The sequence below is a fragment of the Heptranchias perlo genome, chromosome 5 (assembly GCF_035084215.1).
Source record: "Heptranchias perlo isolate sHepPer1 chromosome 5, sHepPer1.hap1, whole genome shotgun sequence".
NCBI lineage: Eukaryota > Metazoa > Chordata > Chondrichthyes > Hexanchiformes > Hexanchidae > Heptranchias > Heptranchias perlo.
In genome coordinates, this window is record NC_090329.1 from 53,937,214 (window position 1) to 53,953,605 (window position 16,392).

The following is a 16,392-nucleotide window of genomic DNA, read 5'->3' on the forward strand; positions in this document are numbered from 1 at the left end:
GTTCACAGTACTGGAGGATGAGTGGTAGCTGTGGAAATGGATCCTAACATAAGTCAGCATTTTGAGAAAAGGAAGAGAAAAAAATTGGAGGGAAAAAAAGAAAACAAAATGCCAGCATCCTTTTACAGGTTTTCCTGTTTTTGTTGGATTTACAAAAATATTATTGCTTAAACAGTTAAGTGTTAATAACATCAGCATGGAAATTGTGTTGGTGGATTTAACAAGCCCAACAGTGTGAAAGAACCAAATGAGCATCAAAGGAAATAGTCATTAACCCAGTTTCAGAATTGCATTTCACCACATAAAATTGGAACCTCTGAAACTATACTTTTGAGTACATAATGCAGTAAATAAAAAATTATGCATTCAAGTTGAACTGCCAAATAGATAATTGCTTTGCTAATAGTACGTATACATCACTGTCAGCTTTATTGAATATTTTAATTATTCAGGAGGTAGCTTCTAAATTGCTGAGTTTTGCATAACGTTCTTTACAGTATTGCTTTGTATTTAAAATCCTTTAGGCTTTAATTTCCTCTGATGCACTACTTAACTTTGCATAAAATTCCTTTAGGCACTATTTTAATATATTTAAAAGACATGGCTTAATGACTGCATTTAAATAGTACACAAAGGAATTTTGTATGAACATAATCAGTGCATAGAAAACAATTAAACCACTCAAAAACTTAAAATGTAGCCCCACCATCAGAAGGTTTGTGTATCTTTTTAAAATTTGTTCTCAGGATGCAGGCAACACTGGCAAGGCCGCATTCATTGCCCCATCCCTAGTAACCCTGAGAAAGTGGTGATGGGCCATTTCCTTGAACTGCTGCAGTCTTTTTAGTGATGGTGCTCCCACAAGAACTGCAGCACAACGATGAGTAGAGCCAAAACATCTTCTCAGGGAACAGGAGATGGACAATAAATGTTTGCCAGCATCACGCATATCCCATGAACAAATCAATAAAAAGGAACATAAACCTTTTGAGGCGTTTCATGTTTTTTCTGTGCACATTATTACATTCATATAAAATTCCTTTGTGTGCTAGCCTACCCTCTCTATGCTCGCGCACACCGACTACTCGCACATACCCGCACGCACACCGATTCCTCGCACATACCCGCACGCACACCGATTCCTCGCACATACCCGCACGCACACCGATTCCTCGCACATACACGCACGCACACCGACTCCTCGCACATACCCGCACGCACACCGACTTCTCGCACATACCCGCACGCACACCGACTCCTCGCACATACCCGCACGCACACCGATTCCTCGCACATACCCGCACGCACACCGACTCCTCGCACATACCCGCACGCACACCGACTTCTCGCACATACCCGCACGCACACCGACTCCTCGCACATACCCGCACGCACACCGATTCCTCGCACATACCCGCACGCACACCGACTCCTCGCACATACCCGCACGCACACCGACTACTCGCACATACCCGCACGCACACCGACTACTCACACATACCCGCACGCACACCGACTACTCGCACATACCCGCACGCACACCGACTACTCGCACATACCCGCACGCACACCGACTACTCGCACATACCCGCACGCACACCGATTCCTCGCACATACCCGCACGCACACCGACTACTCGCACATACCCGCACGCACACCGACTACTCGCACATACCCGCACGCACACCGATTCCTCGCACATACCCGCACGCACACCGACTACTCGCACATACCCGCACGCACACCGATTCCTCGCACATACCCGCACGCACACCGATTCCTCGCACATACCCGCACGCACACCGATTCCTCGCACATACCCGCACGCACACCGATTCCTCGCACGTACCCGCACGCACACCGATTCCTCGCACATACCCGCACGCACACCAATTCCTCGCACATACCCGCACGCACACCGACTACTCGCACATACCCGCACGCACACCGACTACTCGCACATACCCGCACGCACACCAATTCCTCGCACATACCCGCACGCACACCGACTACTCGCACATACCCGCACGCACACCGACTGCTCGCACATACCCGCACGCACACCGACTGCTCGCACATACCCGCACGCACACCGATTCCTCGCACATACCCGCACGCACACCGACTACTCGCACATACCCGCACGCACACCGACTACTCGCACATACCCGCACGCACACCGACTACTCGCACATACCCGCACGCACACCGACTCCTCGCACATACCCGCACGCACACCGACTCCTCGCACATACCCGCACGCACACCGACTCCTCGCACATACCCGCACGCACACCGACTACTCGCACATGCCCGCACGCACACCGACTACTCGCACATGCCCGCACGCACACCGACTACTCGCACATGCCCGCACGCACACCGACTACTCGCACATACCCGCACACACACCGACTACTCACACATGCCCGCACGCACAATGACTACTCGCATGTACACGCGTGCACACAGGAATTTAGCATGCAAACTGAATCTTCACAAATAAGGGTAAAAAATGTTTTTTTCCCATTCTCTGGATATGAGTGTAACCGGCAAGGCCAGCATTTATTGCCTGTCCCTAGTTGCCCAGTGGTTTGATGCAATTGAGTGGCTTTCTAGGCCACTTCAGAGGGTAGTTAAGAACCATGTTGATGTGTGACTGGAGTTACATCTAAGCCGGAGCAGGTTAGGACGGCAGGTTTCCTTCCCTAAAGGACACACAATTAAACTTGCTTCTAACATAAGTAAAAAAGGATAGAATAAGAAAATGATACATGCGCCATCAAGTCCCCTCCTCCCACAAACTGTATAATCAACTACATCATGTATTCTACTCCATCCAATTGCTCTTAAAGGAAAGTTTTGCATAAATATCCACTAACCTCAAAAGGTGATCAAGTAAAGCCCCAAAATATCTACCTGCACATCCCCATCATTCAAATCTGGCCAGTTGAATTCTACAGATGGCATTTGCAACCTTAAATGAGTAATGCCTCCATTAAAATAGCATAGAGGGGAATTTGATCCGGTTGTGTTAAGCATTTGAACAATAACATCACTGACGGTATTCAGTTATTAAAATTTGTGGATGGAAAATCAGGGGCTTCCCGCCCACAATTTCCCTAGGCATCCTTTCAGCAAGTGCCAATCCCACTGGGAGCACCAGATCATGGGATGATCCCTATGGTTTACTATTGTTGATATTTATTCATCAAAAACTGTGGGGGTAATTTTCAACTGAAATCAGTGGAAAGAAAAATTGGACGCTTTCAATAACGGAGGCCTGATGTGCCATGCCAGTTTTGCACTCTGGCAGTAAGTTGAAAATTACCCCCTATGGCATAGTTTTTATACCACAGTAAAAAGCAATTTGCATTACAAAGGTTCAACCTTAATCAGCAAATAGTGACAATGAAAGGCCATCCTGTAATGCACTGCATTGATTTAATTTTATTTTATACATTTCTACATCAGAACTAACCAGAAGATCATTAATATAACATTTCATACAAGTTTAAATTAGATAAGTCCTAGGATCCATCAAAGCCTTTTGTATGATTTATGGGCTGTGAGATTTGACTGTGACAACTGTTATGTTTGAAGATAGTTCTAAAATAATAATAGCCTCATTTTGGCTTTGCCAAGTACTGTGTAATATATTTGAGAAATGGGAAAAATATGGTAATGGCAGCTTAATGAAAATATTGTTTATTAACATAATAGACAGAATAGAATTAAGCTAACAAGAAGTGTTAGTATTCTGTTTGTTGGATAACATAAGCTAATAACAGTATTTTCCACACAGATATTTTTACTTTTTACTAGAAAAATGCAACAATGTGGTCAATGCAATGTGAAACTGTTGAGACAACCTGGTGGTGGTGTTTTGTGACAGATCGAGAGTTGAGGCACAAGGCTGTTATAATTCACTTTTAGCACAACAATAAAGTAGAACTCAATTAAGTGTAGTAAGGAATTAAGGGGTAGGAATTTGCCTTGGACGGTAGCGCTAATCGGGCGTAATCACTCCGGCCGCCCATTATACGCCCTGCTTAATTTTCAGCTCTATTGAAATGAATGGAAGTGATTATCAGGCGGGGCATATAACAGGCAGCCAATGCATTATTGTCCGTTTTCCTCTACCGTCCAAGGCGAATTTCTACCCCTCAGATTATTGTAAAAGTTCTGACAACTATGTGTGTGTTATTACCAACTTACATATCATTGTATTTAATGTATATTGTGGTGACATGATAATTCTGCCATTATCACTGTATTTTAATTTAATCACAGATGTAATGCTGAATAAACCAAACCGCATAGAATGCTTAGAATTAAGCTATCATCACAGATATAATCCTTTAAGAGATTTGTCCAAATTCAATTTACTGACTGTAAGGATTCAAGATCTTCCCGTAATCAACTGTGATTTTTATCTTTTCTTAATTAAATAAGCTGTGACTATAAAGGTCTTGCCAAATTTATGCCTTATTTATATAATTTAACAAGATTTGTTACAGGATGTATAGAATAAGATATTTCAGTAAAGAAAAGTCCTTCTTAGAAATTGGATTTATTTAAATCTCTGCAGGAATCGTAGATTATCAGAAAAAATATGTGGTTATATGTTCAATAGCCTAAGTGTATGTTATAATAATGCAGGTTTAATACATGTACTGTCACAACCTTGCTGGATTTTATCAAAAGAAAAAGCTTAGATGATCATAACAAGATTGTGATGTTATGAAGAATTTTAAAAACATGAGCTATTGAAGTGCTTAAAACAAATAGATCTCCAGGAAATGGTGATTTTACTGACAATCTTTTTCATGGGCTTCACTCTATTATGAATCTCCAGTGGTGTTTCTCATATTGATTGATTCTCTGGTTGATCCCAGGACTGATGACGGTGGCAGCTATTATAATAGTGAGGAAGAGGGGGATGCAAATTCAAGGTAGAAAAGTATAGGGCCAACCTCACCCTTGAGCTGACGTCTGGTCCTTCTAAGTGTGTCTTGTGTGTTTTCCATGTCTCTCTCCTATAAATAGTTTAAATGGGTTTCATGACCAGTCAACCAGCTGAATAAATCACTGGTAAAATCAGTCCTTCATAGTGGCAAATTAGTTGGTCAGTTAGATCAAAGAAACAAATGTTATTTAAATTTTACTGTTTCCTTTTTTCTTTCGATATTCCAAGCTGCTTTGTTGCTCCCATATTTTTCCCTTTTTAATATTTTCACTTTGATCTCCAGCGAAGAGAGCAGATCAGTGGACACATATAGATTCCATAGCTTTGAGCACATTACTGCTGTATTTTATTTTTCAATTATTTTTCTCCCCATATTCTCACCCATCTTCAAAGCCAATCTTAATCCTATCTTCAACCAACATCCACACTTTCCAGTAGGAGTTGCTGAAGTGTAATAAGGCATGGGAACCCTGGCTAATATTTCCCCTCCTTAACTTATAGACACTGAGGCCAAATGTAGCACCACATTGCTCAGTTGCCTGAGATCAGCTAACTCAGGCCACACCAGTGATCCAACTTGGGGCCTTTATGACTTTATACCACCCCACCATAGGCATTTGCCCAGGTCCCAGCCGTGAAAGGACAATGTTCTAACCAGTGATTCAATCTATTCCCTCCCCTCTACACAATCTTATTGAAGCCCACAAAGAATAATACAGCATGATTGCAGCTTTCCTAAAGGTCTGCATCTGATTTTTTAATATGCCTTCAAAGATAGTTCATGAATAAAATGTCTGGTCATGCAACCCTAGTACTATTTTCTAACAAGGTTGCAGTGATTTGAAAATGCTTGTTTTGTTGAATGTCGTGCTTTTTTTTCCTGATAGGTTATGTGCAGTCTTATTCCTTTGCAGATGGTTAGTCTTACGGTCTAAGTACTATTTTAATGCCTGATAGTCTACATTTATGAGATAGAGGCAGTAACATGCTAATAGCTGACCACTCCTTTATTGGCACCAATGGTTGTATCCAGAGCTGCAGTCAAGCAGTGACAAAAGCAAAACAGAATGTGTGATGATTTGAGTCACAATTAAATAATTTAACTCCAAACAGATAATCAATAATTGTGGCTTCTGTTGTCTCTATTGGAAACTGAGACATTTTAATGGAGGTGGCTTTGGCCCATTCTTGGAGCCAGGTCAGTGTTGATATTAGGAGTGCTGCTCTGCCCATTGGTCTCCCCCCTTTTTATTTGTACTGATATAACACTAATGCAAATAACTATTGATGATAAATAAAACTGAATATTTGTAGCTGTTCACATTGCACGCTAAGGTTTCAAAAGAACCAGGTTGACTTTGTAAAATATTAACTTGACATATTGAGAAAGAGATTCAGCAGGGGGAAAAAATCAGAAACTCCATTGGATTTTTTTTCTGATATTGTTCCCTCCCCTCTCCCGCAGTTTCTTCAATATTTTATTTCTGTATCGCTTTTTTTCCATCTGTGACTGTAGGTAAATTTCATTCCTTTCTCATCAAAGTGAAATGTTCAATTTCCACGAGGTGTTCTAAGGTTTGAATAAGAAATGTCAAAAATCATCACAAGTTTAGGTGATAGTTTCATACTTCTAACTGTGCTGGAGTTTGCACACTCAAATCAATGTGAAGCAAAAAGGCTGTGGGGGCTAAATTGGGCTGCGTAGTGCCCGTTGTGTAGGCGCTATGCGGACTCCTAAGCACCAAAAATGACGTCCGAGATGCACAAGCACACTTCCGGCGTGATGTGCACAGGACGCCATATTGGTAAAGGCGTTCGCACACATGCACTTAACGAACGCCTACAGCATGTAAAGTAGGGAGATGATGCGGTGGATCAATGTGCAATGCTGATTTAAAGGGTCAGATGGATTTTGGAGCTCTATACTCCAGCCAACGCCCTGTCTTAACCTCACACAGCTGAACAGGTTTTAATCAGCATGGAGGACCCCCTCTCAGCACTATTTAAATGGACCATGCAGGAGTTACAGGTTAGTTGCTGGATTTTTTCTTTTGGCTGCTGATGCATTTGTACCTGTTTTTGGAGGTCTCCTATACCTGAATACTAGCACTAGGGGACGTAGCCTAAAAATTGGAGCCAGGACTTTCAGGAGTGAAGTTAGGAAACACTTCTACACGCAAAGGGTGGTAGAAGTTTGGAACTCTGTTCCGCAAACCGCAGTTGATGCTAGCTCAATTATTAATTTTAAATCTGAGATTGATAGATTTTTGTTAACCAAATATATTAAGGGATATGGGGCTAAGGCAGGTATATGGAGTTAGGTCACAGATAAGCCATCATTGAATGGTGGAACAGGCTCGAGAGGCTTAATGGCCTACTCCTGTTCCTAACTTCCTATCTTCCTATAATAAAGCTTCAATACTCTACAGGGAGTGGGCTGATAGCTGACAGGCAACAGCAAGGGCACTGGCGGAGTGGCAGGGTGGGCAAGGATTGCTGTTATCTTGAGAGAGGACAGCAGGTTCATGTTCCAGAGAGCCACTGTCATTTGCTGCCTCCTGTTATGCGTCACCTTCTCCTGCAAGAAAGCGGGACATGTGTCGGTGAGTGCCCTGCAAGATGTTCGGGTGATGTATCATGGTTGAATAGCTGCCAGTGTGTGTGACCTTTGAGTTATGGGTGTGCGGCTTGCAACAGTGGTAATGTGTGAGGGTGAGATGAAGCATCTGATTGGAAGTGTACTGATTGAAAGAGTTTGTTGGTATGTGGGTGATGGGGGTGTAGTGCGTGGAGCAGTGGATGAGGCTAGTGGAGCAGTCGGTAGGAGATGCCACTTGACAGTTGACCTCACTCACCTTGACCACTGGTGTCAAATCATTGCACTTCTTCCTGCACTGCATCCATGTTCATGGTGCTATGCTCCTGGCGTTGACCACGTCTCCTACTGCCTCCCAATGCCTCTTGAGCATATATCTGGAGGCCCTCTTGCCCCCCTGCGGATATAGAATGCCCTTCCTTCTGTCCACCTCTTGCACCAAGGCCTCTAGTGAATTATCAGTGAACCTTGATGCACACTCTCTCGCAAGCCCGGTACAAACTCAGATCGGCAGATTGGTGAAGGCTGGCATGCAGATTGGAGGATGTGGGATTTAGTTGTGAGCAATCTTCATTCAATGTTTTGAAAGAACTCGATAGTTTGTAAACTTAAGGATGGGACCTGTAGCTGTGTTTTGCGTATACGATTTCTGATCTCCATGCAGACCCGTATCTTATATTTTGAAAATATAAGAGTCCCTCAAACTTTGAGCAGCCAAGTTGTTGCTCATTTAAAAATTCCGTAGTTCCCATCACCACCATACTTCATTATTTTGCAGCACAGATTCACTTCACCATTGATTTCCACCACTTCCTGCAGGCACACTACACCTCCCCTTTAAGAGACTGCCTTTAAGTAGTGCCAGCCACTCATGATATCTGGGCCCCCTGCTGGTGAGCAGCCACTCCACAGCACAGTTAGTGCTGGCTGCACACAGCAATCATGTAAAACGGCAGGCAGCACCAATGTTACGTGCTGCCTGCATCTCAATGACCAGGCGCGGGTTAATCGCGCACTGCGATCCCAGCGCCCATTTTCGGGGATTAATCAATTTAACCTCCTATACTTCTATGTTATTTCACTTAAACACACTGGGGGGAAAAAAAATTAGATAAGGCCTGTTTTTGGGCAGGGGTAGCGCAATCCGCTATTACCCCGCGCCCAATGGCCCCTGCACAAGCAGGACAAGACTTTTGTCAGGCCTGAGGACTTACCTACAATCTGCGTCGGAAATCAGCGTTGAACCATGCAATTTGCACTTTCCACCAGCAGGGGTTCCCCAGTCTCTTAAAGGCAGTCTGTCTCTTAAAAATCTCTTAAAGGTAGCTGGAACCTGTTATTTGCTGAAAATAACAGTCTGCTTTCTGCATGGAGTCTGAACAGAGATCAGACACCGCACACGTAAAACAAGATGCAGCTCCCGTCCCTATGTTTACAAACTGATGAGTTATGTTAAAACTTTGAATAAAGGTTGCGCACTACTAAATCCCACATCCTCCAATTTGCATGCCAGACCTCACCAACCTGCCGATCTGAGTTTGTACCAGGCCTGTGAGAGTGTGTACACCAAGGCTCTCTGCTGATGCACTAGAGGTGTTGGTGCAAAAGGTGGACAGAAGGAGGGACATCCCATATCCGTGGAGGGGGGGTGGGATGTGGCCCTTCCAGACATATACCCAAAAGGCCGTAGGCGGCAGCGGGGGATGAAGTCAATGCCAGGCGCACAGCATCATGAACATGGACGCAGTGCAGGAAGAAGTTCAGTGCTTTGACATGAGCGGTCAAGGTGAGTGAGGTCAACTGTCAAGTGGCATCTCCTACCAACTGCACCACTAGCCGCATCCACTGCTCCACACACTACACCCCCCATCACCCACATACCAACAAACTCTTTCCATCAGTACTCAACTCTGCCAATCAGATGCTTCCTCTCACCCTTACACATTACTTCTGTTTCAAGCCGCCTACCACAACTCACTGGCCACACACACTGGCACTATTCATCCATGACAGGCACATCACCCAGACACAATCCCGCTTTCATGCAGGGGAAGGTGGCGCATATCAGGAGACAGCAAGTGGCAGTGGCATTTATCCCCTCGAGCCTGTTCCACCATTCACTGAGATCATGATGGACCTGTGACCTAACTCCATAGACCCGCCTTAGCCCCACTTCCCTTAATACCCTTGGTTCACAGAAATCTATCAATCTCAGATTTAGAATTCATGATTGAGCTAGCATCAACTTCCATTTGCAGAAGAGCATTCCAAACTTCTCCCACCTTTGTGTGTCGAAGCATTTCCTAACTTCACTCCTGCACGTTCTGGCTCTAAATGTTAGGCGATGTCCCCGTGTCCTAATATTCAAATCTAGGAGACCTCTAAAAACAGTTACAAATGTCACGGCAGCCAGAAGCAATAACCCAGACACTAACCTGTAAATCCTGCATGGTCCCTTTTAAATAGCACTGGTAGGGGCCCTCCAGGTACTCTAAGACACATTCAGATGGTCGGGATTAAGACTGTGCATTGAGTTGAGCGTTAAGTCCCAAAATGGTGTCTATCGCTTTAAATCAGCATTGCACATTGATTGTATCCATTTTCTCCTTACTTTACACGCTTCCGGCATTTGTTATCTGCGCCAACTCCTATACCAAGATGGCGTCTGTCGCACATCACGCTGGAAACCTGCGTGCGCAGCCAAGACACCACCTTGGCATTTCAGAAGGCCGTGTAGCGCCGAAACAACGGGTGCTACACCGCCCAATTTAGCACCCATTGTATGGTTTTAGCTGATGGAGTAATAGACTTGTGACTGGAAAATGTCATTAGCAAACTAGTCTGTGGCAAGTTCCTTTCTAATTTTGTTGAGTTGTAAAACAAAGGAACCTCTCAACATGGAAGCATCATGGAATGCAACTCCCGGTTTCCATTTCCTTATTGTTCCTCAGCTTTCTCACTGTATCTGGTCCTCATGGTCCTGTTGCAGCTCTTTCCTCCTCTAGTAACTAGTTCATTTACATTTTATTTAAGGCACTACTGCCCTTGGAAGGATACAGCATTGGGCATGATAATGTCTGGTCTCCAGAACCTGATATATGAGGAGAGGTTAAGAAAATTGGGCTTGTTCTTTGAAAAAAGACTTTTTACTTGACCTAGTAAATGATTTTTCAAAAAGAAATGGAAGAACAAAATTATCCAGACAAATTGTTCAAGCTTACGAAGGGTTTAAAAAAAAAAGAGGGCCATAATTTTAAAATTAGAAAGTTGGAGCAGGTAGGGAATACAGGAAGAACTATTTCATACAAAGGGTAATAGCTATTTGAAATATGTTGTCAAGGAAGACAGCTGATGCAAAATGGGTTTAAAAGTCAAGTAATTGCACACAAGTAGGTTCAAGAGACAATTAGATGTATTTCTAGAGAAAGAGGAGTTTAAGGAATACGGTAAGAAGACTGGAAGGTGGGATGGAAATCATCCAAGAAGTTTGCAGACTTGATGAGCCAAATGTTGTTCTATTCTTCAAACTTGCTTAGGTAGATTTTCCAATCAGGCCTCCATTTGTACATTAGTCAGGTGATACATTATTACAGCCCAACCTGTCTGTTAGCATGCTGACCCTGTCTGATTTTGTGGAGTCAGCTTCATTTACAAAGTATGGACAAGCTCCCAGTTCATACTGGGCCTAGTGATGGGAGCTCATCAGAGGGGAAGAGGGGAAGAAGTTGCCCTTTAAGAGCTTATGGATGAATGTAAGGGAGTTTAAAAGTCCAAATTCATTCATATAGGATCCTTTAATCTAGCCCAGCTTATATCCAAAACTAGCCCAGCTTAATGGAATGTAGAAAACTACATCCCATTAAGCTGGGCTAGTTTTGAAATTCAGATGTAAAGAGCCAATGTGTCACCTGGTCCCACAGATTCCCTTATTCTCACTTCCCAGTGGTACACAATCCTTAAACCAGAAAGGTAACATGGACTAAGCGGGAGTCTTCTTTATGGGTGTCAACATTGAAACTGCTGAATGGCCTATGACCCTATGCTTCTGTTGACTAGAATTGGCCTTACCAGATCTTTCTTATGCTCTCTAATAGAGAAGGGACTTTCAATTTGGGATCACCCATTTTACCTTCAAACAATGAGTGCTAAGGCACTGAAAGTCAGGTTACAATCTTGCATGCCCATTTGGCAGACAGAATTTGCCCGTCACCACTTTGAATCGGGGTTTCTTTCTGGTGTCCAGCGTGCCCACCTGAAATCAGCAGACATGTATTTAAGCATGCTAATTAGTGTCCTGCGCATATTTTAGAACCCAAATGTCCTTTTCAACAGCTCTGCTGCCCTATTCAGCAATGCTAAATCAACCACAGAAATCATGGACGTGAATTGCCTGGAGAGTGCCATTTCTAGCGATATTTATAGGGATCATCAGCTGGTCTTAGGTGAATGTCTGGTTAGTTTATTTAGACTGTGTGTGTGTGTGTGTGTGTGTGTGTGCGTGTGTGCGCGCGAGCGCGCTACTTTTGAGTTTTTGGGAACTTTGCCTGCTGGAACTGACAGTAATCGTTTGTGAAAGTAATTTGGTGATTCTGCTGAGGGGTTTTGCTCAGGGGCTTCTGGCAAACTTCTGATTGCTTGCACTGTCATTGTGGCTGAAAGAGCCTTTGTGGCACTGACACACTCGGCCACCTTGGACCATCCTTCCCTGGCAATGACTGGTCACTCTTCTCCCATCTGATGGGGATAGGATATTCTGCCTTCTTACCTCCTCCACTAAAGCCTCCAGGGCGTTATTGGAGAATCTTGGTGCGCAACCAGTCAACATTTTTTGCCTTCCAGTGAGCAAGCAACCTTCTTCAGAGCTCCACAATGAGCACTGCATCTCCCCTTTAAGAAGTGGAAGCCACTAAGAACTGACATCAGGCTTGCCCAAAATCCCTGCGCCCCCCTCCCCCCACCCCGACCATGGAAGAGATGTCCAATTACCAACGGGATTCGCAATGACAACTTGCCCATCAAATTTAAATGAGGCATGAACTAGGGATCTTAAAAAAAAATTAGGTTTTTACATTTCAGGAAATAAGATAATAAATCACGGAAAGAAAGGTAATTCACAAACTTTCTGTTTTGACATACAAAGGAAAGAAGGATAAAAAATATAAAGTATGAAGTGGGACAGACATGATGAAAGGGTACTCAATATTTCAAATTCCTTTAGATCACAGGAATTAATTTTAGAAGATTCCACAAATATCCATGGTTTCCAATAGTCTGATAATACCAGTTCAAATCAGTTTACTAGTGTCCAACCAGTGTTTCTCCTTAGTGGGGTTTGAATTGACCTTAGCATACCATTAGGCAAAGGTATGAAGACACTGATAGATGTACTGTAGATGTGTGGACAGTTTGCCATTCTGTAATAAATAATACTGTGATGAAGTGAATCATCCATTTGCCTAATGAGCAGGAACACCCCAAAGGGAAATGGAAGTTGTAACACTGAAACATTAAGATATATCCACTTGACAAGAAAATCCCTGTGTAGCTTTATGCATGATGAACTGTAAAAACCTTGGGGCACTGTGCTTCTTTGCATAAATAACTATAATGAATATTCATGGAATTTATTAAACATTGTGGTATTTTCATGAATGCTTACAGTGTGTCTGCAGGAATCAATTTACTTCTGTGGTTGAGTTCTGATCAATGCATGATTTACTTGGCAAGGAATGTTTTGTCTGTGGCCTGGACGGTGCAGTGGGTTAACACACTGTCCTTTTGATCTCTGGGTTTAAACCCAGGTCACATTGACAGGATGAAAATCAGTCAAACATACATCTGTTTCAGCACGAATGCGGCAGTTGCACTCAGGCATTAAGAAAATCTGGAGTGAAAAGTAGAATCATTTCATGCTGATGCAGTTGGAATGTGTGTTCTTTTGAGATGAGAGTTAAGACATGTTGGGTAGAGCTGGAAGAGAGATTTCCCAAGTCCTTACCTACCGTGAGCAGGTAATTTATAATCGCAAGGGTGTCCATGATTTTCCAATACACTCAGGAAAAGCTACCCTGTACATTACATCTGCCTGTCTGATAGATAACAAAAGTGAAAAGATATTGCATTCATCAGCACTAACATGTCTCATCAAAAATAAACACTAAAAAAAGTTCAAAAATTATGCCTCGATCATGATTTTTACAGATCATTGCCAACGTGTACACATTGTTTGCACAACAGTCCATTTGGTCACTCATTCAGTTAGCCCTATTCCTAAAAACCTGTTTGCCTATTTCCCCGTGTAAAAATTTATAATATTTTAGGTAATTCTGAGAATGCATTAGATGAAGATATTTCAAATTGCTTTCTATTGATTCTGCCTATTCTTCAACATTTGAAATGAATAGACAGTCATTTTGCAGACATTCATGTGATGATAAATAGGTGTTTGTTTCACAAAGTGTAAAGAAGAGTTAAAGCTAAAAGTCAAGTGGCAACTTTCCACACCCAGGGGACTGAAAGGCTGAACATATAGGGGTAGAAATTCGTTTGCTTTGCCGCGCTGAAACTGATAGGCAAGAGGATCATGCAAAATTGGTCCTCTTCCATCATCTGGACACGAGCAGCGTGCTGGGGGCGCCAGTCGCACCTAAGAGGCAGTGCGCTGGTCCTGATGAGACTGAAGATCAGCTATCGGGTACACCAGTACTGGGCCCATGGTAAGTCCAGGAGAGGTCGGAGGGAGGAGATTGAGAGACGAATGAGCTATGACCTGCTACAAAAAAGGAGTTATTTTTTTACCTAAATGTAAAGGACAGAGGTTCTTTACATTTAGGTAAGTAAAAAAAATATAACTTTCCTTTTTTGTAGCAGCCCTTTTAAGGACCTTTAGTTTGGCTGCTGCAAGGTGCGAGCAGGTGACGCCGCATGCTGCAATCTGACGCAATCAAATTTATCAAAGCTGCTTGAAACAAGTGTTAAGCCTTGCCTTTATATAGACAATGGGCCTAATACTTGTTTCAGGCAGGTGCCTGGGACGATGAAGGGGCACCCTAACCAATATGGTGAATAACGACAAAATTTGGTAGGTTCTGGACCCATTTCGCACCCGAAAAGAGGGCGAAGCGAGGTTCAAATTTTCCACCATTGATTGTGATTTTTGCATAGATAAGCATAGGTATATATGGATCATGAATTCTGACTAACAAGAATGTGATTTGATACATTGGAATTTGATGCTTGGCTTAGGATCTTGAGTTGTCGGTGTATTTGTATTTGATTGAAATAGCACTGTGATTTTAGTAAATTGAAGTGTTGTGCTTATGCCTAGAAATTATTCAGTAGAGATACTGGACCTGCACTCAAAGATAGTGCGGTTTTATAGCTAGTAGCAACAGACATCTACCAACTGGTTTTTTAATGCTATTTCAAACTGTATTTGGATATTTAGGTTTTTTAAGTGATTATTGGACTAGGTATTTTAATCTCTATCTTCCCTCAAATGCTGATGTTATGGTTGTAAACTGTAGTTTACTTGAATCATTAGACTTTGCTGCTGAAAGCCGATAAAATGGTGTTTGACTATGCCTTTAGGAAAAATGAATATTCAAAAGATTGGTCACAGTACTGTTTGGGGTAAGCAAGTGATTGTAATTCATTTATCTCTACAATTGTATGCAATTATCCATAATCTTGCGTCACTTCACAATTAATCCTCAGCACAGACAAGACTTGGGACTTCAAGCATGGAAGCTGACATAGCTGCTCAATTTATTTCTACCTTTGGTGATTGTGATATTTACAAGGCAGCATGAGACCTACAAAGAGATTTCCTATGAAGAATAATGAATAAAAAATTGGGACAAATGTTAATATCTCTACCCAGAGCATCCTAAATCTATTGAAGCAAATGACATCCTTTGTGACTGTGACCATGGTAAACTATCCCTCCTCATCCTTCTCAATCTGTCTGCAGCCTTTGACACGGTTGACCACACCATCTTCCTCCAACGCCTCTCCTCTGTCATCCAGCTGGGTGGGACTGCCCTCACCTGGTTCCATTCCTATCTATCCAATCATAGCCAGAGAATCACCTGCAATGGCTTCTCTTCCCGCTTCCGCGCCCCTTACCTCTGGAGTCCCCCAAGATCTATCCTTGGCCTCCTCCTATTTCTCATCTACATCCTACCCCACGGCAACATCATCCGAAAACACGACGTCAGGTTCCACATGTACTCTACCTCGCCACCACCTCTCTTGACCACCCCAACTAAATATTGGGAAGACCGAAGCCATTGTCTTCAGTTCCTGCCACAAACACCGTTCCCTAGCTGCCGACTCCATGCCTCTCCCTGGCCACTATCTGAGGTCGAACCAGATGGATCACAACCTTGGAGTCCTATTTAACCCTGAGATTAGCTTCTGACCCCATAATCTGCTCCATCACCATCTCCGTCTCCACCCCTGCCTCAGCTCATCTGCTGCTGAAACCCTCACCTATGCCTTTGTTACCTTTAGACTTGACTATTCCAATGCTCTTCTGGCCATCCTCCCAACTTCCGCCCTCCATAAACTTAAGCTGATCCAAAATTCTGATGCCCGTATTCTAACTTACACCAAGTCCTGTTCACCCATCACCCCTGTGCTCACTGACCTACATTGGCTCCCAGTCTGGCAACACCTCGATTTTAAAATTCTCATCCTTGTTTTCAAATCCCTACATTTCCTCACCCCTCCCTATCTCTGTAACCTCCTCCGGCCCTACAACCCGCTGAGATCTCTGCGCTCCTCCAATTCTGGTCTCTTGTGCATCCCCGATTTTAATCGCTCC

At 43.3% G+C, this 16,392-nt stretch overlaps 1 protein-coding gene across 2 annotated transcripts in view; it reads left to right on the forward strand.

The window, feature by feature from the left end:
• otofa (otoferlin a) overlaps positions 1 to 16,392 on the forward strand; it is a 397,912-nt gene that overhangs the window by 176,396 nt on the left and 205,124 nt on the right. The window contains exons 6-8 of one of the 2 annotated variants that reach the window (XM_067983768.1): positions 3,724 to 3,755; positions 14,143 to 14,189; positions 14,292 to 14,296. In XM_067983768.1, the coding sequence (XP_067839869.1) occupies positions 3,724 to 3,755; positions 14,143 to 14,189; positions 14,292 to 14,296 (84 nt within the window). Of the gene's footprint in view, positions 1 to 3,723; positions 3,756 to 11,273; positions 11,290 to 14,142; positions 14,190 to 14,291; positions 14,297 to 16,392 lie in introns of both variants that reach the window. The other variant, XM_067983769.1, reaches the window with a different exon arrangement.